Genomic DNA, 27,052 nt, shown 5'->3' on the forward strand with positions numbered 1-27,052 from the left:
CTCCAAATCCAAACGATACCCTCTTAGCCGCGTTCGAGAGGAAGCTTCTCACAAGGATTATTGGCCGGGATAACAGACTGGCAGACGAAGGCGCGAGACCGTGAGCGGTTTCAGACACTCCTGAGGCGGATATGTAAGTATGTTCGGTTTTGGGGGAAATCAATAAAAAAATATGATTGCTCTCTTTTCATAGAAAACACAAAACGAATGGCTGCATGAGGGAACAAAGGACAAAGGTATTTTCCAATGCGCACGGCTCAAGACAAACAAATAATTCGTTATTGTATGCTAATCCGTTTTACATCGAGAATGTAACGAATCTCCGTTTAAGCTACAGAGCCAGTAGTTTGGGTAGAGCCGTTGTTGGAGTTGGAACTAGAGATGAGATTTTCACTAAACAAAATAAGCCCAGTTCGTTGTGACAAATATTCAATAATTTTATTGAATTTTTATTTTATTATTATAATTTTATTTAATTGTAAGGTGCAGGAAATATTAACACAAAAAAGAACATTAAATCTCCTCTCACATACGCTCAGGCTCATACGATCGCTTTCCTTGCGGGGAAGCGGCTTCCTACCACCCGTTTACTCGACCGTATAAGTATTGGCCGGGGTTCCAAATTCTTGTTATCCCGGAGCGCCCGAGTTTTAAAATTATTGCCCGCGTGTGTGTGTGTGTGAATGTGCTATCCAATCCTAATCTTACCGGCCGGGAGAGGCGGCCGTGGGTCGCTGACACTCCCGCACGTGCGCTACTTTACAAATTGAACGCTTTCACCTCCCGTTCGCTGTTTGTCGGCTCTCTAGTTAACGCCCGGCTCGTAATTTTCCCGCACATACTTCCGGAAGTCGACCCGGTACACGCTGTCCGCCGACCGGTCCGCGCCGTACTCCGGATCGACTTGGTGCACCGTTTCCCACCGCCAGAGCAGCCGGGAGTGGTACGTCTCCTCAAACAGGGCCATCGTTTCCGGCTCGTGGTTGGCCTGCTCGAACTGCTCCGGATACCGGGAGCTCTTCGTCTTCACGTGGTAGTAGTAGAACATGCGACGCGTCTTGGACAGCGACTTCATGTAGTCCGGCTTGGTTTCCTTTAGAAACAGCAGTCCGTACGGCACGTAGAACCGGTCCGGATCGATCAGGTTGCGGACGCGGTAGCCGAGCCGGGGCGGCCCCGTCTTCAGGCTGTACGTTTCGAGCGAGCCGAAAAAGTGCTCGATCTCGTGCAGCCCGTACAGCCGCTTCGCCCGTATCTGCACAGTGACGGCGGTCCCGTTCGTGCTGTCCGCCACCGTGCCCTTGAGCGGTTTGTTGAGCGCCTTGGCAAACTGCTGACAGCGGGCGAGCCGCTGGCGCAGCGGCAGCCGCCGTATGTTTTCGCCCCCGAGCAGCAGCCCGTCGATGATGTGCAGCGTGTGGATGACGATCTGCGACTTGCCCTGGCCCTGCAGCTCGCGCACGATCTCCGCGTAGATGATCGTGCCGGGCGGCAGCTCGATCGACACCTCCGTCACCGGTATCCAGCTGCACTGCTTCGGCTCGAACCGGTACACCTCCTTGCCGCCCTTGCCGAGCAGGATGGTGCGCAGGTTCTTGCCCGCGTTCTCGACCGTCCCGATCGGCACGAAGCACCAGTCGTACACGGACGGGAAGGTTTGCCGCAGCTCCGGGTTCTGCACCCGCTTCTCGACCTGGCACACCTCCTTGGTCAGGCTGTTCCACTCCTTGTACAGCTTCGCGACGTACTGGTCCGGGTCGCCCTTGTTTGCGAACTTCCGGATGCCGTCCGGGAGCTTCCACAGCGCGAGACACTTCTGCTTTACCTCCATCTGGCGCGGCTCGGCCAGATCGCGGTTCCGGCAGAACGCGGCTATCTTGAGCAGGGCGGCGATCTGGTTCCGCCCGATCGCATTGTTGCTGTCGCACACGTACCGGTGGAAGGTGGCGTCCGCCCGCAGCACCTCCTCCGACACGAGCTCGAGCGTGTCGATGTTGGCGTTCCGGTTGTCGTACATCTGCCGGTTCACGTCCTCCAGGTGCCGCTGGATCAGGTCGGTCTGGGGCAGCTTCCACTTGCACACAAGGTAGCGTTCCGAGTTGGCCGGCCGGCTGCTGTTCGGCTTGCAGATGGAAATCTCCCGAAAGCACCGGTACGCCAGATAGACCAGCCCGACGCTGAACGGCGTGAACAGGTCGAACACCTTCATCACAAAGTGGCCGTCCGGGCGCACGATCGCGAGCGCCACGATCAGCTGGCACAGGTACAGCTGCTTCGACAGGATTTCCTGCACGTTCTCCTGCCCCTCGACCGAGAACCCGCCGTCGGCCATCATCAGGTGGACGCCCGTCTCCGTCTGCGTCATCACGTACTCGGTGAAGCCGACGATGTTGGCCGGATCGAACACGTTGCCGTCCTCCTTCGGCCCGTAGTGCGGGTCGAACGTTTCCGGCGAGCCGGCGGAAAAATCGTCCAGCCGGAAGTCGTACGCCCCCTTCAGCGTGAAGCCGAACCCCTTGGCGTACCAGCGCTTGCGCCACAGCACGTACTCGGAGAAGCCGCCCGGCCCGGCACACACGTCCGCAAAGTAGAAGAGATCGTGGTCGCGCACCAGCGGCTGCCCGTGCCGGTCGACCGGCGACGTAAGCATGAAGCCAAACATCGAGTCCATGTTGGCCATCTTGACCGCCGCCCGGTTGATGAAAATGTTGCTCTTGATCAGCTCGAACGGGTTCGACTTCGAGCGGGCCTTGCGCATGTCGTCCGCGCCGAGATTGTTAAACACCGACTTGCTGGCGAGTATCTGGGCCAGCACGTCCGGCTCGCAGTACCGGTGCTCGTCGTCGATCAGCAGCTTGCGCGGCCCGACCCGGATCCACGCGTCCAGCTGCTCGCGCGTAATGCCCGGCGAGCCGGCCTCGGCGTGCACGTTCACCAGCCAGCTGCACACCTCCGGTATCTGGAGCCGCTCCTCTGCGCCGTCCCACTGTTCCGCTGCCGTGTTTAGCTCGTTTAGCTTCATGCCTTCGTTCGAAATGGGGGGAAAGTTTGAAAGAATGACAATTAATCAATTAATACAACCGGATGGGTGATCCACGCTAGATGGAAAGGAATGTGTTGTAACAATGATCGATGGCTAGAAGCATGGTATGGGAAGTGCTAAATTGTTTCATTTTTCCAACGATCCGAAACACCGGGCCGTATTCAAAGGATGCAGCGATTCTCATGCTAAGCATTCCTACTAGTGTTGGGTTTCAAAAATCTTTCGTTGAGATTAATTCATATGAATCTTCAGTAATGAGTGATTCGAATATCGAGTCGATTCTTCAAAGATTCAAGAGTCTAAAGATTCAGGAATCTTTGAGCATTTGAGCTTCATTCGTCTCTTTCAAAGTCTCTATAAGCAAACAAAACAACAACAACATCGAATCTTTGAAAATTGATTCACGAATCTTCATAAATTCATCAATCTTGAAAGATTCATGAATCTTCATAGATTAATGAAACTTCAAAGACTCATAAATCTCCAAGACTTCTATAAGCTTCATAAGTCCAATAAAATTCATAAAACTCAAGTGATTCATGAATCTTTAGAGATTTAGGATTTCCAAAATATCAATCCCACCTAAAATTTGCCCATTGTGGGTTCAACTGTCTACCCGTAGCTAAACAAACTACATATCCGGCTGCTTGGTATTTGCCAAGAAGTCTCGAAAGCATGTATAGGCAGCATGACCTTATAGGTTGTTATGCCAAGAAGAAGCTTTGTGATTTTCTAGAGATGTAAAAAAAGGACATCCCCACATCGTTTAGGTCCCCTACTTAAGCCCGCGTTAGAGCCATAGCGAAATTGAACGTGAAGTTTTGGTGTTTTCTGCTATATTTCAATATTTTTTTATCAGAATTCTGCTTATCGTAAAGGATATTCAATTACCCAACTATCTAGACCAGGGGCCTCCAAACTTTTCAGCTCGCGGGCCGCATTGCTTCAAAAATAACTATGTTGAGGGCCATTTGACGCTAGCTTTAACTGATGATTGAACGTTTAAATCTCGTTTTGATAACAAAATACTAACGTTACTTGTATAGCTTCGAGTAACCAAAGCTTGATTTTTGTCTAAGAAAAGTAAAAAATACATTTTTATTTGAAAAAGTCTTAATAACGTAATATTTATATTAACTCTGGCAAAGTCATCGTGGGCCGCATTATAAGCTCTTGAGGGCCGCATGCGGCCCGCGGACCGTAGTTTGGAGACCCCTGATCTAGACTATTAAAAAAAACATTGTATTCATAAATTAAATACATTTCCTTTTGATTCCCCGCTTTGCGCACGGTGAAAACTAGTTGTCAGCGGGGAATCACAAGTAAATGTATTTAATTCATTATTTTAATAAGTTTTACTAACTAAATCATTGGGGAATTGAATATCCTTGCTGTTGGTGTATGATAAGCCATATTCTGATACATATTTAATGAAATATTGTTAAATCACCAAAATTTCACGTTCATTTTCACGCAAGGTCTAAAGCGACCTTTAAAAGTGGCATGCGTTTAAATACATCGGCCTGCACTGCAAAAGGTAACCTACCCAAACCGCTCCGGCCCTTCTGCGAGGACGTTTCGATCAGATCCACCCGGCCCTGGCCGGTCTTGCCCAGGCCGGTGCCTGCCTTGTACCCCATCTGCTTCATCATCCGGAAGGATTTCTCCGAAAACTGTGAAAACGGTGCGGCGCCGCCGGCGGCGGCGGTGGTGGCCGCGGCTCCCTGCGACCCGTCCATGGCGGCCGGTGCCATCGAGATTCCCGGCCGCTTTTGCGGCTGATCCGAGTCGGAATCGCTCGTGTGCTTGCGCTTGCCGTTCTTGTGCGAATCGTCGGACAGCGTCTCCTGCTCCTCGGCGGACGAATCGGCCGACAGGTTCGCCGAGCTGGCCATCGTCGTGTCGCTTTGTGGCTGGGTGTGTGTTTGTGTGGTGCTGTCGTTGCTTGTCCGATCCAAGCTCCTGCTGCTGCTGCGGTTGCGATGTTTGATTGGTGAGAAATGCCTCCAAGCGTGTCTACTGCAGCACCAGTGAGGCTGCTGCCGGCATTATTGTTTTGATAGAGGCTATTTTTACGGCTATTCCAACGGCTGGTGCCGATAAACACTCTGGTTTGCGCGTCCTCCTGCCTGACCACCCGATGCCTGATAGTGCGGGCTGCGGTGTAGAGATCGCTTGGGTGATAATTTCGATGCCTGTGAGTGCACCACTGGTACCGCACGCGAAGCTACGGCAGCATCACATGCCCCTCTCCCGACGCGTTGCTGTCCACGCGAAACTGTCGCGGCTAGTGTGCAGAAGAACTTCCGGCGCGTCCGGCGGCCGGGTGGCGGCAGATATAAAGCTGTAGCTTTGGGCGCAGAACCCACACACGGCGTACGGCAGCGGCACAACACAACTGTGAAGCACAATGTGCAACGGTTGGTACTGTGAGTATGTGTGTGCGTGTGAAGGGATCGAAGCAAGCGGGACCAAGGTAAACACACGGTGTTTGTACGGTGCGCGAGCTACAGTGGAAAATGGAGAAAGCAGTCTTTCGCATGCCTCGTGTGCTCCGCGCCATGTGCCACGAGCTTGAGCTTGAGCAGAAGTTCGTCGGAATATACATTGCAAAGTTTTGATGCAATGTATTTTAATTCTTGTTGGACCATCATTACTTATAGCCCTGTCACTGGCAACCAAAAAACATCATATTCCAAGCTATCGGGCTACCCACGGGTAGCGCCGCGACTTTGCAGGCTTATAAGTTTTGAATGCGTAATCCAATACCGTTGCAATATCCTGGTAAAAATTGAATAAACTAATTTAGTTTCTATGAATTTACATCGATCGGTTCGACTCACCATCGTTTTTATGTTAAAGCTTTTCAAAGTTGACAGGATATTTTTGGAAAAATACAAAAAAAACATTTTTTTACTACTTTACAACATTTTTACAGCAAAATGGTTTTGACAGTTTTGAGAACTGTATATTACACATCTAACATAAATTTTTCAGAATGTTGCTACGAGCAATTACAAAGAAAAAGGAATTTTCATTTGAATAAAAACCGTTAAATTGTTACTCTTCCTGGTAGAAAGACACCAACATTCACACACAACGTCTAAAATCTGGCTCTCTACAATGTTTATTCAATACAATTTATCAATAGAGACCATTCTATGACGTTTTGTATTTCTTGCAATTACGTATTTTATAAAATTATGGTGACTGGTTTGTTGTAACCGTTTTTATTCAAATCAAAACTCATGTACATATCTTTTTTATGGCTCATAGGTAAATTCTGAAAAAAATAAATATTACACGTATAATCTATAGATCTAAAAACTGTAAAAGCCATATTCCTGTGAAAGTTTTGTAAAGTGCTGAAAAAAAGGTTTTTTACGTTTTGCAATTTAAAAAAAATCCTGCCAGCTTTGAAAACCTATAATATAAAAACGATAGTGAGTTGAACCAATCGATGCACAGTTATAGAAACAACATCGATATTGGATTACGCATTCAGATTCAGAACTCTTCTAGAATTAATGAATAAGTCATCAAAATCGATTTGACTGCCGTGCAGCCGTGCAGCTGTTTGCCTGGGAATAGAAATAGGACTTCGATCCGACTTCGACTGTCGTTAGTCCGATTTCGACTCCAGAAAAATAGAACCACTAGATTCGCCCGAAGTTGGAGTGGCCCGGAGTCGCCCGAAGCCGTCCGCCCAAGCCCAAGCCGCCGAAGCCGTCGTTGCTACTGCCCAAGCTAGTTAAGTTAATTGAAGGAGTAATATTCAGTGAAGTGATTTGGATTGTACAGTAAATTGTGTGAAATTTTGTATAATTCATGAATATTAAGAATTGAAAAATATACAAATGTACACAAACAAAACAAATCCTGTTGCTTATTTCATCAATGACGCTTGCTTGAAAATAAAACACAAAGAAAAATAATCCCCGGTACCCTGGCATAAGGAAGCTGCTTAAGCGCTGTTTGAAAGTCCCACCTGGAACTTTGATGCTGCTTATCTATTGCAAAAGGCGAATTCAAGCAGCGATCTTTAGCATGCCAAAATTGGCTGCTTAAGCAAATTTGGCTATTTGGGTAGTTCCGTCAGCTTCAACGCCAATGTTATTCGTTCGGCCGTTCGGCCGTTCGGTCTTGGAACTGATTTCGGTTTTTTTTCCTATTTCATTAGATGCTCAACCACTGGGACACTGTATGTAAAAAAACGATTACAAAAAAACTCAAAACCATTTTCAAACAATTCATCCTTTTCGCCACGGCCAACACCTCCTTGAGCAACCTTGGGCAACGGCTTCCCGACAGTGCTGAACTGTCCACCATAAACTCGTGCACAACTGTCATCCGCTTGCCATGGCCTGTCAAAACCGTGTATGTGTGCGAAGAGTTGTGCTGTTGCGTCTGTTCTCGCATGTGTAGTTGTGTGGCTATGTGTGTTTGATGTAAAGGGTGTGTATGAGCGGGGGTGGTTGAGGGAGTTGCGCGCGCGCTCGCGCGTGTGTGTGTGTGAGAGAGAAAAACACATTAGAAATAGAAGAAGGATCTGAGAAAGTTTTGTCACTGGACGGGTGCGCTGGATGGATGGGGGCCGCTCAGCCAGCAGTGTAGCCAACGCGAAATCCCAAAGGGAAGCGAAAACGAGCGAGCGCACGCCCAAGGCAAGGCACGCAGAGGCTTGCAGAGGGGCAGACAATCGGTCCCAGTGCGCACACGGGTTAGCAGCGATCATCGTGTGGCCCACGGCGCCACGGGCACTGTCTTTGAGGGGCCATTAGGGGCCTAGTAGCCCTGCCTGTCACTCCGGACCCGAAACCCGTGTTGGATCTTTTTTTGTTGGTGTTTTTTTTCTTTCGCTTCAACCCTACCACCCCCGCATTCGGCCCTCCCTCCGCTGGCATCCCTTTTGTGAGTGTGGTGAAGTGCGCGCGGGGGGCGGGAGGGGCGGGTCCACATGGTTTCCCCCTGAGACGGGCGGGTGCGCAACAACAACAACAACGACGACGACGACGACGGTCACACGGACGCGCGCGCACGATGGACGAGGAGGAAAGCCCGTTCCTGTCCGGATATCTTACCGTCAAGTCGCAGAGTGGCTTTTCATGGCGTGTCACCAAAAAGGTAAGAGAAATAGACAAAACACACACACACATACACACGCACCACAAACAGTGATGAGGAAAAGTCGAGGAAAAGTGAGGGAGAGTGCGATGTCGGATCGGTCCGCCGTCGCAGTTGTGGCCAACCCTCCCTCAATGCTAATGCCCGTCTATCCATTCTTTCTATTCCCCCGTCTGCTACTCCCCCTGCTGCTCCCCCTCTGCTGCCGATCGACAAATCAGGTCAAATACTGTCAGCTGTTCAAGGCGAGCCGCCACGGGATCGAGCGGCTCGAGATTAGCGACGGCGAGCACGACAAAACCCGCCGGATCGTGACGCTCGAGAACTGCGTCAAGATAGTGCTGGACCAGCCGCCCCAGAACACAATCAACATCGTCTCGAAGACGGGCCAGATTCAGCTGTACTCGCCAGACGAGGCGCTCGCCCGCCAGTGGACGAACGCGCTGCAGATCGTCGCGTTCCGGGACAAGTCCGGCCAGGGGGCGCCGCCGCCCCCGCCCCGCCCAAACACGATCGAGGAGGACAACGACCTATACTGCTCGTCGTACAGCGAGGGCATCTACACGGTGACGCTCATCCCGACCGACGCCTCGATCAAGAACGGGCTCGAGCCGACGATGTACACGCTCGAGCTCGGGCAGACCGATATGCGGCTGAAGTGCTACGAGGACGAGAGCGTCACGGTGGCGGTGTGGCCGTACCGCTACATCCGCAAGTACGGCTACCGGGAGGGCAAGTTTACGTTCGAGGCGGGGCGGAAGTGCAACACCGGCGAGGGCACGTTCAAGCTGGACAACGCGAACCCGCAGGACATCTTCCGCTGCATGCTGACCAAGATGAAGTCGATGAAGCGGTTCATCTCGTCCTCGTCCGAGGCGGAGGCGCACGCGCTCAGCAGCCAGCTGTGCGCGGCGCTCGCGATGGAGCCGGGCTCGCGCAGCCCGCTGCCGGGCGTGCACTGCGACGAGAATATGGCCGCTCATCTGTCCTCGATCGAGCTGCTGCACGAGATGTCGGCGCCGGGCGGCTGTTCGATCGGTGCGATCGCGCACCTCAAAAGCATCCCGACCAAGCCGCCGCGCAAGCAGCCGGGCGGTGGCGGCGCCCCCGTTGTCGAGCTGCCCGATCCAAAGCATGCGAACGTGTCGACGGTGTTTATCAAGAGCAATGGGCATACTAACAATAACAATAACAATAACTACAATCATAGCAACAGTAACAGCGGCAGCAATAGTGGCGGAACGACGCCGACCGGGCCGATCCGCACCGTGACGCTCGGCACCGCGCCCGATGGCGACGCGGGCGAACCGATGGTCGGAGCGGGCGTGGTGCTGGTGAGCGGAGCGAAAGCGAAGGGCGACCTGGACTACGAGTGCGTGAAGGACATTACCGACGCGTGGAAGCTGTACGGGCTGAACGAGGTTAGGCACACGGAATCGATGGTGGACGGTGGTGGTGGGCCGTTGGCGGGCGCCGTCAGTGCAGCGATCGTCACCACTGTCACAGCTTGCACCACCACCACCAGCACCACCACCTCCTCCACCACGACCGCCACCACCACCATTGGCCAGCAGGGCGCCGCCGAGCACGTGCGGCTCGAGTACGATCGGCTGGACTTTTTCCGCACGACCACGCGGCACCCGTCGGCCGACTACAAAACGATCGTCCCGATCCGGCTGTCCGGCGACGGTACGGGCGTCCCGTGCCCCGCCCCCCAATCCTCGGACGACTACGAAATCATCGGCGAACCGTCCCCGCCGCCGCCGCCGCTCCCACCGCTGGTAGCGGCGTCCGGCTACAGTGTCACGCTGCGCAGCCGCAGCCAGGAGGACGGCGGTGGCGGCGGTGCGTTCGACTATTCAGTATTCAGCGGCGGCGAGCAGGACGAGCAGCATCCGCCCTCGCCCCAGCACCCACTGCCCCACCAGCACCATCTCCACCATCACCATCTGCCGCAGCAGCAGCAGCAGCCGCCGCCGCCGCGCAACAACATAACAGCCACGATCAACTATGCGACGATCAGCAAACCGAAGCGGGTTTAACGGCGGGACCAACGTGGCGCGTGGAGTTTGTTTAGCCACGGTTTACGGTTCCAATTGGTTTCCTTTTGTTTGGCCGTTATTTTCAAACGATAAGGAAACCAATGCCACCGGCTAAGAAAAATGTTTTTTCTTTTTTTTTTTGCTCCTGGTTTCGTTTCGACATGGGTTAAAATTGATACTGCTTACTATTTTTTCTTCTTTACTAGTAAGCTGGTACGCAAAATGTGATATGTTTGTTTTGTACTTTTTTTAAAACTTTTTGGTATTGCAAACGGACCAAGAAAAGCGGAAAACTCGCGCACTGGAACACGCTCCCTCTGGAATCATTATCTGGGGGAGTGGGATTTTTTTTTTAAATTTTATCTCTCAACATTCCAATCTCAAAAAAACACGCCATTCCCCGAAGCTAACGAAAAAGGTAGATGTTAGGGAAGTGAGCGCGACTCTGTTGCTGAACTGAACTGCTTGCGAATGCGCACACCGGTAGGAAGGAAGTACGTACATCTGTCGCTGTGTACTGTGATTTGCAAAAAGTATTGTTTTATGTGGTTTTAGTTGTTTGTTGTTGTTGTTGTGTAAGCAAGCAAGAAAAACGGTGGCCCGCAGCATTGCGCAGGATGCAGTTAGTAGGCACGCGGACAAACTCGATGCAGCATAGTGTGTAGGAATTGTTAGGGACAGCGTTAGAGCGTTAGACCGTAAGCAAGGCAACTGCCGCCAAGTGCCCATTTTTGGAAACATCCAACCCCCAAGTGCCTATCGAGACAGTAATCACTATAGAGTGTACGCGCGTACACACAGACCCCGCATAGACCATGCACAGCAGAGAATTATTATAGTGTAAGAAACCAGCAGTACGGTATTCCGTAAACAAGCAGCACGTAGCAGTTTACGGCAAGCAAGCAAAACGTTGTGCCATAGATGTTTTTGGCAGCCCATTTTTTCTTTTAAACCTTTATTACCTATACCCTTGATAATAAGCGCCATTACGCGGTACTGACAACGAAACTGACCACGAAATAAAAAAGAACGCGACAGCGGCAAGGATTTCCACTTTAAAGTACGAAAGTGATAATGAATGTTCCTTTTTTTTCGTTTTTATCTGGCTCACTATATGCACAGAGAAAGAAAGCAAAGGACGCACCGCTCGGGCGGATTGGAATGTGGAGGACGGAGTTTGTAGGGAAGAGGTGCAAACAGCAATTGAGAGGAGGGGGCATAGCAAAACGGTTTGAAATGTGCTATGAATAAGATGGTTGTAACGAAATGATACAATTAAGCAGAATTTTAGGCACTCTGTTTAATGGGAAAGAAGACCCGAGAGAGACAGAGAGAGAGAGAAAGAGATAGAACCATAGAAAACCGTCGTTTTAGTATTAGGTAGATTTGTATTTGCCTTATTCGTTGGTGCTATATCTAAGGTAAAGAAAATAACCGCAAATAAACTAGAGCTAAGGTGTAAATAAATATCAGGGGTCGTCAACTCACATTAAAAAAAAAAACAATGAATCAGAAGGAATTAAATTTTGTTCGCCAATCAATCAGACTTAACAAAAAGTCTTACAATTAATTAGTCCAATTAATTCTAGTGAGAGTAGTAGCAGCAGTGGAATTTATTGTGGATACAATATACAGGCAGTCCCCGAGATACACGGTATCTTTTATATGCGGTTTTCTAAATTTGACAGTTCTTGGAGCAAATTGTACTGATTTGACACATCAATGGTAAAATGCCAAATAATTTCCCTACTGATCGAATGCTAAAAACCATTACAAAATGTTTACATCTATTATATTCATTCAGATTTATATCAAATAATTACACCCTAGATACAAAATTATACAAAAATTAGTGATATTTTGACTAGAAATGACGAGCTTTCGCGTATAGCGGATTCCTATGGAAAAATATACTACTGGTTCGAGGATCGAAACATATCGAAACACAGTTTTAAATTAAATATTTTTACTGAAAAAGCAGGTATCTTTTGCACAAATTCGTTGCAGCAAAAGTTTTTGAAGATTATTGAAATTCAAAATTCGCGTATAGCGAGTATCGCGTACTGCGGAAAATTGCTGTACGTGATATTTTGCGGCCGTTTTCGGTCTCCATTAATCGCTGTATTGTGCGTTCCTCCATATTTTGAACTATGTAAATAGCATAGCTGTGTTAGAATGTGCCCTTACTTGATTATAAATATACAGTGGAGCGCCGTTTATACGGGTACCTTTTATCCGGCTGTCCGTTTATCCATGCTGTTGAGAAATGATAGTTCAACAACAAAGGATACAGTCAGAATTCAATAGTTGAACGCTTTTTAGTTGGCATGCTTTTTAGTTGAACGCTCGATAGTTGACTGACTCTTCTTTCTTATCGCACCAACAGTTGACTGACAGTTCAATTCAAGAGCATGCGTTTGTATGGGAAAACCGGTTTTTTGAAAATTTCATAAAAATCTCAAGCCTTACCGAGATTTTTTGTATGGAAAAACGTGCTAAAGCTAAAAAGCACATATTAAATAGTTGGCAGGGAATCGAAGTTCAACAATTGAGTTCAGACTATATTGCGTTTTGAGGAAGATATTTGAAAAAAAAAAACGGTTATCGAAGCATATTGGCAAAACAAAAAAACAATATAATTCCTGGCAAATTTTAAAAATTATCATTTTAAAAACTTCAAGTTGATAAAAACTGGATAATTTTTATCGAAACATAAGATAAATTTAAAATGAGGAAATTGTGATTAAATGTGTCCATTGATCCGTGTTATTAGCATATCCGGGCGAGGTCGAGTCTCGATGAGTCCGGATAAACGGCGCTCCACTGTATGTGTATGGAAAAAAATCTAGCGCAATCCTAGCGAAATACTACAGCTTAATCACTTAAAAGCGAAATTAGAACTGCTAATATGGTCTGGGAATGGGCTAAAAGACAAATAATTAAAACATTTACAGGATGCTGGAATTGCAGATGAGGTTACGAAACTGTACAGAATATATTTATGTGTCTTTGATGTTATTGTTTTGTCTAAAAAGCCTACTGGAAAAGGAAAGGACAAATCCTTACCTTTTTTCTAGAAATCACATTTAGAAACCCACGTTTTATTTAACGATTTCATTTGAAGTTTAATTTAACGAGCAGCGCAAAAAAATGAGTTCGCTAGTAAAACTTTGATGACCCCTGGACTAGATTGTACCTCGATTTATAAAATGTTTCGATTGGATTTGTGTTGCATCGCTGATCTAAAATGGCCCATTCTGTTCACAGTCGGAAGAAATGCTCGTTTAGATATATATTTTTTTAAATTTGTTGATATTATACCATATAGGTTGAGCATATTTATTATTGCTTCTGTCTCCAGATTTTGAAGATTTTTAAATTTTATTGATTAATTATTTAATTTTACCACATTTAAACTATATGACTATGACTGTGTTAAATGTGTTCAATTCATTCGCAATTTACTCTGAATACTGTAACCGCCGCAGGCATTCATAGTATTCGTCCGAAGTGAGAGGAACTTATTTTAAACAAACATTTTATTTACATTTAATTGAAATGAATCATTTACCGACCCGATGCGATTTGTTATTTGCACAAATCGCACCAACACACGCAGTGCGACGAATGCGAGGAAGCAACAAAAAAAAAAAGAATGATAAAAAAATCCAAACCCAAACACGATTCCAGAGAGAGCGCTTGCCCCCAGAACCAACAACCAATAATGCTGTCGATTTTATTTACATTGCAAGCGCGCACGCGCAACCGCACACGCCAGCCGCCGACCGTACTGGACCGTTTTGACAGGCCTGCCGCGTTGAAAGTGCGCAGTCGGTCCGCAGTTCCTGGAAACAGCCACCCCTAACACGGGAGCGATGGCGGCAAGAGGGTGTGCGCGCGCTGCAGAGCGGCCCAAGATGCGAATGAAAGAATTTTATCTTTGCTCGCTGTCAAACTAGCTGGCTGCTGCTGTGGGAAGACAGAGATAGCGCGGGTATGCGCGAGCGAGTAGAAACGAGACACAGCGTGCTACAAGGGGCTAAGGCAGGGGGCTGCGAGAAGCAAGCAGTAAGGGCGCAGACGGAAAGGCTGAAAAGCAAGGGCAACAAAACGTCAAGAAACAGAGAGCACAAAGTTTGGAAGCGTGAGGATCGCGTCGCGTTGTGTGTGCGTGCTTCTTTTTGTGTGTGTGTGTGTTGTCTGCTGTTTCAATAGTTTTCAGACGCGACCAAGGGGGCGACAATTCGGGTAAAAAGGTCGACTGGGTGTGCAAAGGGAAAGTAACTAACCAACCAATCAACCAACCAGCCAAACCCATCCACCTCGCATCGCTGAAGTTAGAAGCTCGAGTGTGTGCATGAACGCGTCGAGTATGGGCCGTGCACTGGGGCTAGCGTTCAGGGTGGCGATGGGCTGTCTGCTGCTGCTCGGCTGCTGGACGCCCGAGGCCACCGCCGCGACGGCGACATCTACGCTGTCCGGCATCTACGTCGATAATGGCGTCGGGCAGACCGTGCTGGAGGACGCGCTCACGTACGAGGAGCAGCAGGAGATCGAGAACGAAATACTGAACCTGCTCGGACTTCCGGGGCCGCGGCCGGCCGTCCGCCATCTGCATTCCTCGGTCGGGTAGGTGTACTGGCCGCGCGTTTGGTTGCATCGGTGCAAACGCTCCTGTGCGACTGTCTCACTCTCTCTCTCTCTCTGTCTCTCCGTGCCGTTCTGTGGTGATATGTTCGGTTTTTGTCTTCCTCCAGCAAATCTGCGCCTCAATTTCTGCTCAATGTCTACGATCAACTGCAGCAGGAGGAGAACGACGCGCCAGCCGGGGCTGGCCGGATACGAAAGGTTCGTAGCACTGACATGGACATCCTGATCACCGAAGCCGACAGGAAAGCGATTGATGAGAGTGATATTATAATGACGTTTTTGAATAAGAGTGAGTTTTTGAAACCCGTGCCTGGCCCGGAAGATGCCACCGCCTTCGGCTCGGCGCCGCTCGGCCTTACCGGGACCACTTTTCCATTCGCGTACCTCCCACGTTCTACTGACAAATCAACGTAAACGTAATGGCTAATCCAACCAAGTAGCTGGCTGAAGGACATGGATTGATATCTTAACACACACACATACACACAAATGCCTACACACATATACATCTTCACAGCTAATATGACTAATAGTAGTCCACTAATTCTAGACGTTCGGAAGACATCGGTATGTCTCTCTCTGGAGTAGACAAGATCTCGCTATGGCTAATGCATGGGACCTAACTTCTCGCTCCCTTACAACACTAATTCAATTCCTGGAGGGTTAAAAGACACCCAGTGGGAAGGTTCTTACAGTACAGATGCCTAACATCGACAATGTCGGAAACTTATCCCTTGCTTTGCTGCATGTACTATTACCCCGCCAGAGCGTACTGGATGTGTGTTTTGGTTGGTGCATCGGATGTCTCACAGAGTATGGCAGTAGTATGGTTGTAGTCACTAGCACCCAACTCGGTGTAGCTCGGAATGTAACTAACGTAGCAATGGTGCCGTCTTGCTGTCTGGCAGTACCCACGTAGCACGTACACTACTAACACCCCAACGTTTCTCCCGCGCAGACCATCACGGTTCGGAGATGCGGCACGAGAAGGGACGCCGCCTCTGGTTCGGCATCGCCAATATCGAGGATGACGTGAGCGTGCTGATGGCCGAGCTGCGGCTCTACCGGAAGCTGAACCTGAACAAGTACACCACCTACAACACGTCCCTCACCCTGACCGTGTACGCACTGACCGAGCTGAACGGGTAGGTTTGAGCTGCAGGCGGGAGGATGCAGTTTTCTGGAATGTTGAGTGTTTTTTTTTCTTCTGTACGTTCCCGACTTCCAGCGAAAGTGAGATGACGGAAATCTCCAGCATGCAGCTGACGGGAGACTACGAGGGTTGGCTCGAGATCAACGTTACCGGTGCGGTTAATCTGTGGCTCAAGAACAGGCAGGCCAACCACGGTCTCTACATCGGCGCCTACTTTGGCGAACGGGTCGGTAAGTAACTCACTGCGGAGTAGGGCTTCCTGTCACTGCCGTGGCCACTGAACGTTGTCCCAATTTTTTTTTATTCCCCCCCCCCCACCCAATTGTACGTGGCAGAGCGGGAGGTCAAGCTGGACGATGTAGGATTCGTGAGTGCGCGGGGCAGCGAGGAGTATCAACCGTTCCTGGTGGTGTACGCGAACAGCCAGCAGGTATGAACGCAGGCGGTAATAGACTCAACTCCCCAAAATTCCCACAATATCCAGAGTTCGCATAATGCCGTACTTTTGCTTGTCTGTTTGTTTGTTTCGTTCGCCCACGGCCCACAGCAGATGATGAAGCCGATGCTGCAGCGGCACCTGACGCGCAATAAGCGCAGCCAGCCGGCGCGCAAGCGCAAGAGCGGCAAAACCGACCACCGGCACCCGTTCCAGTACCATCCGACGTACGATCAGCACAAGAGCTGCCGGATCCAGCAGCTGTACGTGAGCTTCAAGGATTTGCAGTGGCATGTGCGTATCTTCTTGTGTCTTTTTGTTGTTGTTTTCAATTCACGCAAACCCAAGCTAACATGTTGCGGCACCAATTGCAGGAGTGGATTATTGCACCGGAAGGGTACGGGGCGTACTACTGCAGCGGCGAATGTAACTTCCCGCTGAACGCGCACATGAACGCCACCAATCACGCGATAGTGCAGACGCTGGTACATTTGAACCATCCGACTAAGGTACTAAACGGGGGGATGAGGAAGGGGAGGGGGGGGGTTTTGAGCTTCGAGCATTGGTGATCATGTTGTGTGGTTGTTTGCTTCCCCAGGTACCGAAGCCATGCTGCGCTCCGACCAAACTGATTCCCATCTCCGTCCTGTATCACATCGACGAGTCGAACGTGAATCTGAAAAAATACAAGAACATGGTTGTGAAAAGCTGTGGATGCCATTAGGAGAAGAATGGAAGGAGAAGAAGCAGTGGGCGATAGGGTAGATTTTCATTTTTGTAACAAAACACACACACACATTTTGTAGGATATCTCACATGATATGAACGAATGAAGCGGTCATACTATCGCGAGCGTTTGCCGGTCGCACGCCTGCAAGCCACACGTGGAAATGGCGCTGGCTTGCGCAAGTGTTGTGCGCAAACTTCTTTGTTTGTGCGCGTGCGAAAGGGCCGTTCGCGAATTAGTGCTTAAGGGACGCGCGTCCAGGCAGGGCCCCATCGTCGGGCTGGGTGGTGGCTCATCATATTATGCTGCACGAGTGCAGTATGCTTTCGTGTCGCTTGCTGTAACTAAACCGGTAGGGGCGTGCGGTCGTTGCGAGAGGTGTGCTGCTGCTTTCCCGTGTTGGTGCGCAATGCCATGTTTTCGCCTCGTCTAACATGGCAGTTGCTGCAGCAGGAGAACAGTTTGAGAGAGAGAGAGAGCGAGCGATGCTTCTCCCCGCCCCATACGTCATCGGTATGGAGCGTTTGGCGAGAGGAGATTTTGGGGACAGTGGCTCACTGAACGGCACCCCCACTGGCCGTCATTGCAGACATGTACATCACATAAGGAAAAGTATTAATTGGTTAAACATAATGGCTAATCGGAATCTCGGGCCAGAGTACATATACACGAAGGAATTAAAAAAAACACAGAACAAAAAAGCAAGAAATGCAACGAATGTATATTAAACAAACTTATTTGATAATGCTGATCTACTTGTGTATAATATGCTCAACACTGAAAGCGAAAGTGGAAAATCAAAATAAAGCTACTCATTTATTGTCGTAGTCGGTGGTGTTTATTTACTATTAGCAAAGAAGCAATACAGTGGAACCCCCTCCCCCGCAAATGTGGTGGTAAAAAGGGCATATTCGTATCTGAAAAAAATGCTAATCATTGGGAAGATATCTGCAGTACACTATTTCTTCAGTCAGTAGCTTACTTTAGTAGCTCTTGTCGTTACTATTGGTGCTGAAAAAGTGGTCGATTGTATTAGTCTTTTTTTAGAGATCCTGCAATTTATATATATACGTCATCCGAAGACATTTGCAACATTTTAGCTGAACGTTTTTGCGATGCCTTCTCTAATTCTAGATCTAACGGCGATTTCATGGGCTGCATCTTACACGCCTCTGAACATGATTGATTACACTATACCTACGTTTGATATACGCACAGTAGAAAAGCATCCCGAGTTTCATTATCGGTAGATGCTGTCAGTCCCTAGCACCTGTTAATTAATAGACATATGTAACACGTCTCGGAGATCCGATATTTTCCCACGCTCATGGAAGACCTCGTGGATGGTACCAAAATTTAAAAAAATTATCGCGGTATCTCACATCACTCTGTGCGGAATCAACAGCTTTTGGGCTTCTGCTTTACGGTCCTATGCTCTCTGCCACATCGAATTACATTATGGATACCCAACACGGGTTCGTACCCAAACGATCAGCTAGTTTCTGCAAACGTAATCTCCACTCCGGCGGTCAAGTCGATGCCATCTACACTGATCGCAAAGCTGCTGTCGACCTCATCTCACACGACATTTTAATCGTCAAAATTGTAGGAGTTAGCGGTTTCGGAACAAATAGTTAAATGGTTGCATTTCTACCTCACAGAACGCTCATACAAGATCAAGGTCAGCGATCATACATATAGAGATGTGCTTGGCACCTCAGAGGTGCCTCAAGGTAGCAATTTGGACCCGTTGCTATTTGTTACTTTGATCAATCCATCGGGATGTTGAAGATCCTACAGGAATATATTTAATAAACTACACAAAACTTCTTAAGATCGGTTTGGGTCGGTGTGTTCCGCTATAAGACGTTTCCAACTAGACTTTTTTGTTTGTTTTCAAAATAAGTAAGTTTCATCACGTTTGAAACATTCTTCAGTGCAAAAAAGATCATTAAGAATTTCGATACAATTCTTGGCATGTAATCTACAATACATTTGCACACCACATATGTAGTCATATATAGAAATTCTTACAAAGAGGCAGCAATTGGCAGGGGAAACTCTCGCATTCGTAGTCAGCAAGAGCAAGTAGAGATCCAGAAAAAAACATGCTAGAAACACTCGTAAAAACAAAAAAAAAAAACACGCACTTGGGCTTGACACAATTATACAACACTGTTCTTCCTGAAAATAGCTTTATATTAAACGAAGCTTAGTATCAAAGATCTTATTTGCCTGAGCATGATAAGCAAAATTAGGGAAATACTCAATGTTTGCCGACCTTGCTCTTAATATCACATCGGTACCAAAAACGCATCAGGAACACAAACGATGTTGTTCGTTATGTGACATTTTACTCGGTAAGAGAGGTATTTGTTGAGCATTTCGATTTGCTCGATTTGCAAAAAACTCGTTTAAACTCGTTGGGTTCCACTATATTAAAAAAATCAATCTGCTTTTCCTAATTAGCAGGGAAATGCTGCAGAAATTGTCCTGTATAAAAAAAATGAAAACAGAAAAACGCATTAATAAATGACAATAAAAAACAATTCCATGAACAAACCTCATACGTTAGCCACGTATACCACTCATTTTATCACATCGGTGATCCTACACGTAACATGTAACACACACAAACAGGTAGGGAAGGGGTCAGACGGTGGATGAAATTACCGAACGAATATAAAATAAAATTTTATTCACCTTACAGTTTAGAGAACACAATCGATTCAATAGACATTTACCATAATTCGTTAGCGAACAATCTGGGATTCTGCTGCTTTTTGTTTCTATTTGTACGAAGAATGCGTGCGCGCGCGCGCTTGTGTGTACGATGTTTGTATCATTCAAGTTTACATACATATATAAGTGTTGTGACCTACGTGTAGGCAGAATGTGTCGCAACCCGCCGAAAAAAAAAGAACGGGAGTGCTTATATCTCGAGTACTACACTTGCTTTGCATCGTTTTGCTTTTCTTTGTTCGTTAAAGTACAACGGTAACTCTAGCTACGGACTCAGCGAGAAAAATATACTCATATGTGTGTTTGTATATATCTTTATATATATATATAATGTGTGTGTATATAGATAAACGTATAGTATTAAAATATTTAGCATTAGTTGCACTAATCGAGCGTGCCTACTAGAGTTCGATTTTTTTCTTGTTTGTTCTTTTGTAAGTGTGTTTGTAAATCATATAAATAAGAGCATAATTGCCATTTTTGTGTGTTTCATTTCTTTGAAAAGAAATTAAAAAAAAGCATCAAATATATCGATGCATTTTGTTTTTGGCTTTGGGGGAGGACGCAGATTACTACTAATACTACCATATTGTGTTAGTTCGTCCGCAGCACAGGCGGGCGGGTTTTGTGCGCTGTCAAACACTTATCAGTTTTAAAAATACATCTAATAAAACGATTCGTTAATGTTAACTAGGAGACGGATTAAGACGGAGAAGAAACGTGGTTAAGTATTATTTATCGTTTACGATTAAAAAACAAACAAAACAAAAAACTAAAAGCTTTGTCATGGCCATTTGTTGTTATAAGATCTACATCGTAGGGATTCGTTTTCGTTTCGTTATTTAGTAAATAGGTGTATGTATATATGTACGTATGGATACTAGCGACGGGTAAACCGATATCGCGCCTAGAGTGGATCCAGCTGCGGCCGCTCAGAACCTCTGCCGGAGTGCACTCCGACATCGGTTCTGGCAGAAGGCAAGATCGGTCCAATCGACAAAATACCTAAATTCACCCTTCGCTAAAGGATATACACCTATAAATATGCATACGACGAGGGAGACATATAAAAAAGAGGAGGGAGAGAATCATAATAAAAAAAGCAAACTGTCAATCGATGACCGATTTTGGCTTGGTTTGCTGCTGCTGCTGCTGCTGGCACTGCTTCTCCCCTTTTAGTGCTTGTAGTTATCGTTTCGGCGGATCGCGCAACACAGCAGCAGGGAAAGTATCAACGTCAGCAACTCGATGCCGACGATCGCCGCACCGACGTAACAGATCAGCTTGATGTTATCCTGTACCGCCTGCACCAGCTTTTCCATGCAACCCTGCCGAGGAAAAAAAAAGAGGGGAAAGAGAGAAAAGGTACGTATAAGTAAAATTAAGTATGCATCATCGCGTTGAACTTCAACAGTGCAGACACGCAATTCGCAAGCCGATACAGTGGGGAAAATTTGCACATGTGCAGTTTTGAGCTTGAGTTTAAAAATATTTTACTATTGAGTGTTTATTGGACAACCTTTTCAAGCTGAAAAAATCTGTTGACTGAAAATTTATTGTTAAATTGAGCACATTTTGGCTGGAAGAATCGTTAACTTTTTCATAAAAGAAAATTTCTATACCCTTTTAGACCAATATTACAATAAATTAATCATACTTCCCGAGTCTAAAAAAAAAACTAAGAGGCTTGCTGCAAGATGTGATAACTGCTAAGTATAACCCTTGAGAATTAAATTCTATTGCAACACTTGCAAAGTATTTGACAAAAAAGGAAGATTTTAGAGCAATAGTGAAATACTGTTGATAGTACCTTCGAAAAAAATTAACGAATTTCGTTACTGTTTGGTAATTACATCAATGACACGAAATATGAACCTTCAGTAAAATGATGATAAGTCCCACATCCTCTTAGCATGACAATGGTTCGAGAGGAAAAAAATATCACAAGGATACCTTAATTTACAAGATACAGTGACATCTCTTATTTATGTAGTCTCTTCAAGATGAATTGTTTCTTTGATCATTTCGACGGTCGCGTCATATTCCACACATTTTATGTTTCTTTAAGATACATATCTCCCTAAGGTGAATATTCTCTAAGTTGTGTATGCAATTAGACAGCCTAAATTTTCTGAGATGAATTTTGAAAGACAGTCCACAAAATAAAATAAATAAAAAATATTGGTTCAAGAATGCCAGGGTTTTCTCGTGATTTCTTGTAAACTTCATAGCATTAAACCTTCATTAGTTTTTCTCATCATAAATATCTCTCTAAGCTGACGGTCCCTTGCAGATACACCTTAGGGAGATTAAACTGTACTGCAATACAAAAATGTGTCAGTATCAGGACGTTACTGTATCATCCATAATAGATTGGAGCGAGCGTACAACATAGTTGACACTGTCCCACATTAAATTTGCCATCCAGTTTAGGTGTGGGTCGTGGAAAACAGCTCTCTGAGTACGAAATAGGCCATTTGGCAAATCAAATTAGTCTACTTATTCAAAGATCTGCGTAAGTTATTAACAATTATCACATTGATCAAAATGCTTATGACCAAAGGAAGTCTACGGGGCGCACAGAAAAACTATCCGTGAGAGATAAACGAAGAATAATCAGAGCAGCTTCGAACTCAACAAAAGGATGTCTGAGAATCAAGCGAGAACTAGGATTAAATATAAGCAAAACAACAGTGTGGCGGACACTCGATAAATCCTCCGATATTGCAAAAGAAAAAATGAAGAAAGCTCCCCATCTAACTGCATCCTAAAACCGCCAGAATAGAATTTGCTTCCGAACAAATGACGTTGAAAAGGGAATGACGTAAGTTGTCGTGATGTGGTATTGAACATATTTTAAACTATATATTGATTGTAGATCTTTAATTGATGAAAAAAAAGTTCAATGTTGATGGACCAAACCATTATTCTCACTAATGGCCAGATTCGCGATATGAACCACGGTATTTTTCAAGACGTAATTTTGGAGGCGGTTCTGTTATGATGTGGGGTGCATTCAGTAGCCATGGAAAATATGATTTGGCGATTGTTCCAACACGAATAGACAGTGGTACTGATCACCATATCATAGGCAATTATTTGAAACCTCATTTGAACATGAGCAACGACAACCAGTAGATATTCCAACAAGATAATGCCTCCGTACACGTCAGCAAGAAAACAAAGGATTACCTGGAAAGTATGCAAATTAATACTATGACTTGGTCAGCCGTTTCTTCTGATCTTATTATAGCATCGAATCTGGGGCATTTTGCTTCGAAAAGTATATGAAGATGGGAAATATTATAAGACCGTACAGCATCTGCAAGTAGCGATTAGAAATGCCTGGCGAACCTTGCCTGTTCAGCCTTTGCTAAATTTGCTGTTTATCGATAGTATGCCAATGCGGATGTTTCAGGTGATCAACTGTAAAGCAGGATGAACTGATCCCTATATTTAAATAAACTTATCAAATGAGTTATTTTCCATTAGTTTTCATTGAAATACTGAAGTGAGACTATCATTTTGAAACGCCCCTAATTCAAGTTTTTTTTATTATCACCAATATTTCCAACATTTTTGTGACTTTTTACCTGGCAAAAGTTTGTTCAAACGCATTGGAAAAAGTGTGATTATTTTCAAAATCTTCCGATAGTTTTTAATTGCCTTAAATCAACAAAAACTAGATGAGACTATCATTATGAAACGCAGTGTATCTCCATTACGCGTTTTCCCACATAACGAGCAATATCATTTATGTTCCTGGTGCGTTTTTGCTGCCAATCGGCCAAAAAAGGTCACTATCGGTTAACATTGAGCATTTCTTTAATGCTGCTTATCGCTCAGGCAGAATTTCGATCGCTTAATATAAAACTATTGTCAGGAGGAGAAGTTCCGTGTAGTACTGCACAAGTTAGAGGTACATTTACGAGTGTTTCTTGCGTTTCAACATTAAGATTTGATCAACCTATGATCGGCCAATTGCTGCCACTTGGAGGAGTTTTGACTACAAGTGTGTTGTAGATTTGATGGTAATGAATTTAATTATCGAAATCTTAATTCGAGCTAAAGAATATTTGCCACAAATAAATTTTCAATATTTTGAAAAAAAAAGTCTAGCAGGTGAACAACAAACTCCGATAAAAAAAAATCGTTTGTTATTTTGCAGCAATGCCTGACTAGAAATTGTTTCCTCTTATGTCCGCAAGCACGCTGCGGCTCTACACAGAAATCACGTGTACGATCGAATGGAATTTGTCCATTTTGGAAAATAATTTAAAGAAAGCTGATCATTATTATTGAACAAAGACAATACTGTCCCAAACATACTATATGAAGACAATTTTTTTCTTTTTTCATATGCGTGTATGCCCTTTCTACCAGCACATTTGCGGTTCTGAAACCAATTATTTCCCATTTCATAAAAATCATTTGGAAAAGAGTTTCATTTTCGTTTTAGAATTAGTAATTAACAACGCAATACTGTTTTTTGGGATGTAATGAATACATTATTCAGTTAAAAAAAAATTGGCGGGGTAAAAAATATTGTCCCCACTGTACAACGAATGAAAGTAAGAGACGATCGAAGTGAAAAAAGGAATGGTACTGGTGGAAGGCTATAAATACAATAAGCGGAAACGACGCTTTTTTATGATCTTAGCTTATTAGTCGATTCGGTTGGTAAGCCGAGTTTGCTTGCTACTTCCACCCTCCCCAAAGACTGCGTGTACACACGTACATGGGCGATATGTATGGATTGCCTCATCCAGAAAACCCGTGGAGGTACTATTTTTAGCGCACACTACATATTGTTTAGCGGACGCCCCATGCACATGCCCGCCCGGGTCTCCCAGCGCTTGCTCGAATTAAACTCGACTGTTTAGCGCGTCGGAGGGTGGGAGAGAATTTATTAAAAAAGAGAAACAAAGTAAACAAAAAACAACAACCCGTTCCCGGGGCTAATAATTTCCACCGGGCCACCGATGTGGTCAGAGCTTTGTTTTGTCTCGTGCATTTGGCTCGTGTAAGCATTTGTACCACCCGCCCCTTCCCCGCTATACTCACGTCGGCGAACAGATGCGGCTGCTTCTTGGTCGACGCCAGGAACTCCATCTGCGTCGCCTTTTCGCACTGCTCGGGCGTAATGTTGGACACGCAGCACGTTTCCGGCACCTTGTAGATGGTCGGTTGATTGGAGATCTCGATGCTCGGTGTCGGCCGCTCCGCGTTGTTGAACGCGCTTGATTGCCAGTCGTTCGGTCCCTCGGCCCCGCAGCACTTGTACTGTTGCAAGGAAAGCAAAAACCAAACAAAAATGCATCATTTTAGAACCAGTGTGCGTCTTGCTGTGTGCAATTTGCACGTGTGTGTGTGTGTATGCGAGAGAGAGAGAGAGAGACAGTGCAACGGTGACTCAAAAATGTGACCAAAAATAAAGTCGCTTACATGCTTCTGGATCGCATCAAGCGTGGCGGTGCGCATGGGAATGACGCCGTACTGCGTCTGGACCGCTTCCTTCACCGCCGACCGGACCACGTTGTCCAGCTTGTCCGAGTTTTGGAACGCCCAGGCACCGGCGGCCAGCTCGGCAACGAGCACCATCAGCAGGCAGCAGAAGAACTGTACGTGTACGTGCGGGTGGTGCGCGTTTTTCACGCGAATGGAGCGATAGGGAGAAAAGTTGAATAAAAAAAATATTTAAAAAATCACGTCACGCACGCAGTCAGCACCACCCTTACCGAAGTGAGCATCCATTGCGATTCCTTAAATGCACCGCAGCAGCCGAGAAAGGCGACGACCAGCATCAGCCCACCGACCACCAGGAAGATGTACAGCCCGATCGTGTAGTTCGTCTCGTTCTGGGTCATCGATATCAGGAAGGTCGGATCGGACAGCATCCAGATGGCGAGCGACACGATTAAAAATCCGACGACCTGCAAAACAGCCCACAGCCCCGTGCGGGCAACAGCCGATTAGAATGGGAGAACGAGGGGGACGCGTTCCGGCCACCAGCGCGAGCCACTCACCCAGAACAGCAGGTTCACCAGCACCACCAGGTACTTGACCACGGAGCAGCAGCCCTTGATCGCCATTTCTGCGTGTGATGGGAGAGATTCGTTGATTGAGATTCGGAGGGATACGCGAGCGCCGCGCTTCGAACGCTTATTCTATCGGATGGGCTGTATATGTACGGCGCACCCAGCTTGCATATGCTGGGCAGATGTTTCGATTATGGTTCGAAAATAATAAAAGAAAAGCCACACACGCCCGCACAAACACACAGACACACACACACACTTGGGAGGAACAGTGTCGTTTCCCTGGCGCGCACCAAATTTGTTAGCTGATTGTTGGGTTTTTTTCGGGGAGTTTGCGTTTTGCTTCTACTTTTTCCTCTTTCTGCTGGTTCGTTTTCCTTTTCGTTTGGTTCATCTGACAGCGCGACGCATCTGTTGACAGTACGTAGGGCAATGAGAAGTTAAGGTGTGCGTACATTCATAACCAAGGTTAATACAATTGTTTGGCATCAGCTGGTTAATTTTTTTTACAAATAGTAAATGCTTTAGAGAACATAGTTTAGAAAGAAATGGGTTAACATTTAAAATTGTGTACAAAAAGGACCATCAAAACAATACTATTATGATAAGTGTTGTTCTTCTTTTTCACTGGCAAAACAATTGGAATTTGCAGGCTAGTGATGGGTGGATCGATCGACTGATCTAAAAACACACTCTTTTTTTTTCTTCTGATTACTTAATTAGGTTCAAAAGTTTTAAGGAATCTACAAGCTATTCAACAGGTTGATACGTACACAAATCAGAAACGCGTACTCTTATGAACCTACTGAACTCATTAACCGAAATTACATTTGATTGTCTGGTTGGTTGTCTGAAAGAACAAAGTTAAAGAGTTTCTGTATAATGATGAGTTTGGTTTGAGCTTCGAGATAAAATTGGTATTATTAATAATTAATTTATTAATTATTACATAAATATTATTTTATAAATTATGTATGAATAGTTAATTTATTATTTACTAATTTAATTATTGATCACTTATTAATTTAATAACTATAGAAATTGTACTAAATTTCTTACGCTATTTCCTACGCTATTTCCTAAGCTAATTCCTACGC

General features: G+C 46.0%; 4 protein-coding genes across 5 annotated transcripts; 2 read left to right on the top strand and 2 right to left on the bottom strand.

The window, feature by feature from the left end:
• Window positions 1-476: 476 nt before the first annotated feature.
• Window positions 477-5,489, bottom strand: LOC120906378 (cap-specific mRNA (nucleoside-2'-O-)-methyltransferase 1). The gene is made up of 2 exons (XM_040317990.1): window positions 4,590-5,489; window positions 477-3,024 (listed from the first exon to the last, which is right to left on the bottom strand). Exons 1-2 carry the CDS (start codon window positions 4,936-4,938, stop codon window positions 806-808), a joined length of 2,568 nt encoding a protein of 855 aa, XP_040173924.1. The 5' UTR covers window positions 4,939-5,489; the 3' UTR covers window positions 477-805.
• A 1,957-nt stretch (window positions 5,490-7,446) lies between these two features.
• On the top strand, window positions 7,447-11,855 carry LOC120906855. Its single transcript, XM_040318963.1, has 2 exons — window positions 7,447-8,167; window positions 8,389-11,855. Exons 1-2 carry the CDS (start codon window positions 8,084-8,086, stop codon window positions 10,207-10,209), a joined length of 1,905 nt encoding a protein of 634 aa, XP_040174897.1. The 5' UTR covers window positions 7,447-8,083; the 3' UTR covers window positions 10,210-11,855.
• Window positions 11,856-14,108: 2,253 nt separating this feature from the next.
• LOC120906856 (protein 60A-like) lies at window positions 14,109-18,002 on the top strand. 2 transcript variants are annotated; one of them, XM_040318964.1, is made up of 9 exons: window positions 14,113-14,457; window positions 14,518-14,838; window positions 14,967-15,148; window positions 15,818-16,004; window positions 16,088-16,242; window positions 16,348-16,442; window positions 16,560-16,742; window positions 16,823-16,957; window positions 17,047-18,002. In XM_040318964.1, exons 2-9 carry the CDS (start codon window positions 14,567-14,569, stop codon window positions 17,170-17,172), a joined length of 1,335 nt encoding a protein of 444 aa, XP_040174898.1. In that variant the 5' UTR covers window positions 14,113-14,457; window positions 14,518-14,566; the 3' UTR covers window positions 17,173-18,002. The 2 variants fall into 2 exon arrangements, with proteins under 2 accessions (XP_040174899.1, XP_040174898.1); XM_040318965.1 differs by having other exon boundaries at window positions 14,109-14,838; window positions 16,563-16,742.
• Window positions 18,003-19,850: 1,848 nt separating this feature from the next.
• On the bottom strand, window positions 19,851-26,358 carry LOC120906858 (CD81 protein-like). Its single transcript, XM_040318967.1, has 5 exons — window positions 25,944-26,358; window positions 25,656-25,850; window positions 25,363-25,536; window positions 24,982-25,200; window positions 19,851-21,245 (listed from the first exon to the last, which is right to left on the bottom strand). Exons 1-5 carry the CDS (start codon window positions 26,007-26,009, stop codon window positions 21,093-21,095), a joined length of 807 nt encoding a protein of 268 aa, XP_040174901.1. The 5' UTR covers window positions 26,010-26,358; the 3' UTR covers window positions 19,851-21,092.
• Between the last annotated feature and the right edge of the window lie 694 nt (window positions 26,359-27,052).

This window comes from Anopheles arabiensis, chromosome X, assembly GCF_016920715.1.
Source record: "Anopheles arabiensis isolate DONGOLA chromosome X, AaraD3, whole genome shotgun sequence".
NCBI classification, from domain to species: domain Eukaryota; kingdom Metazoa; phylum Arthropoda; class Insecta; order Diptera; family Culicidae; genus Anopheles; species Anopheles arabiensis.

Excerpts from the sequence above, each read along its gene's own strand:
- LOC120906378 (XM_040317990.1), bottom strand. The coding sequence starts at position 4,938 with ATGGCCAGCTCGGCGAACCTGTCGGCCGATTCGTCCGCCGAGGAGCAG. Across the intron at positions 3,025-4,589 it reads GAAGGGCCGGAGCGGTTTGG|GCATGAAGCTAAACGAGCTA; the intron begins GTAGGTTACCTT and ends TTTCGAACGAAG.
- LOC120906855 (XM_040318963.1), top strand. The coding sequence starts at position 8,084 with ATGGACGAGGAGGAAAGCCCGTTCCTGTCCGGATATCTTACCGTCAAG. Across the intron at positions 8,168-8,388 it reads CATGGCGTGTCACCAAAAAG|GTCAAATACTGTCAGCTGTT; the intron begins GTAAGAGAAATA and ends TCGACAAATCAG.
- LOC120906856 (XM_040318964.1), top strand. The coding sequence starts at position 14,567 with ATGAACGCGTCGAGTATGGGCCGTGCACTGGGGCTAGCGTTCAGGGTG. Across the intron at positions 16,005-16,087 it reads GCACTGACCGAGCTGAACGG|CGAAAGTGAGATGACGGAAA; the intron begins GTAGGTTTGAGC and ends CCCGACTTCCAG. Across the intron at positions 16,443-16,559 it reads TGTACGCGAACAGCCAGCAG|CAGATGATGAAGCCGATGCT; the intron begins GTATGAACGCAG and ends CACGGCCCACAG.
- LOC120906858 (XM_040318967.1), bottom strand. The coding sequence starts at position 26,009 with ATGGCGATCAAGGGCTGCTGCTCCGTGGTCAAGTACCTGGTGGTGCTG. Across the intron at positions 25,201-25,362 it reads TTGATGCGATCCAGAAGCAT|TACAAGTGCTGCGGGGCCGA; the intron begins GTAAGCGACTTT and ends TCCTTGCAACAG. Across the intron at positions 21,246-24,981 it reads AGCCGCATCTGTTCGCCGAC|GGTTGCATGGAAAAGCTGGT; the intron begins GTGAGTATAGCG and ends TTTCCTCGGCAG.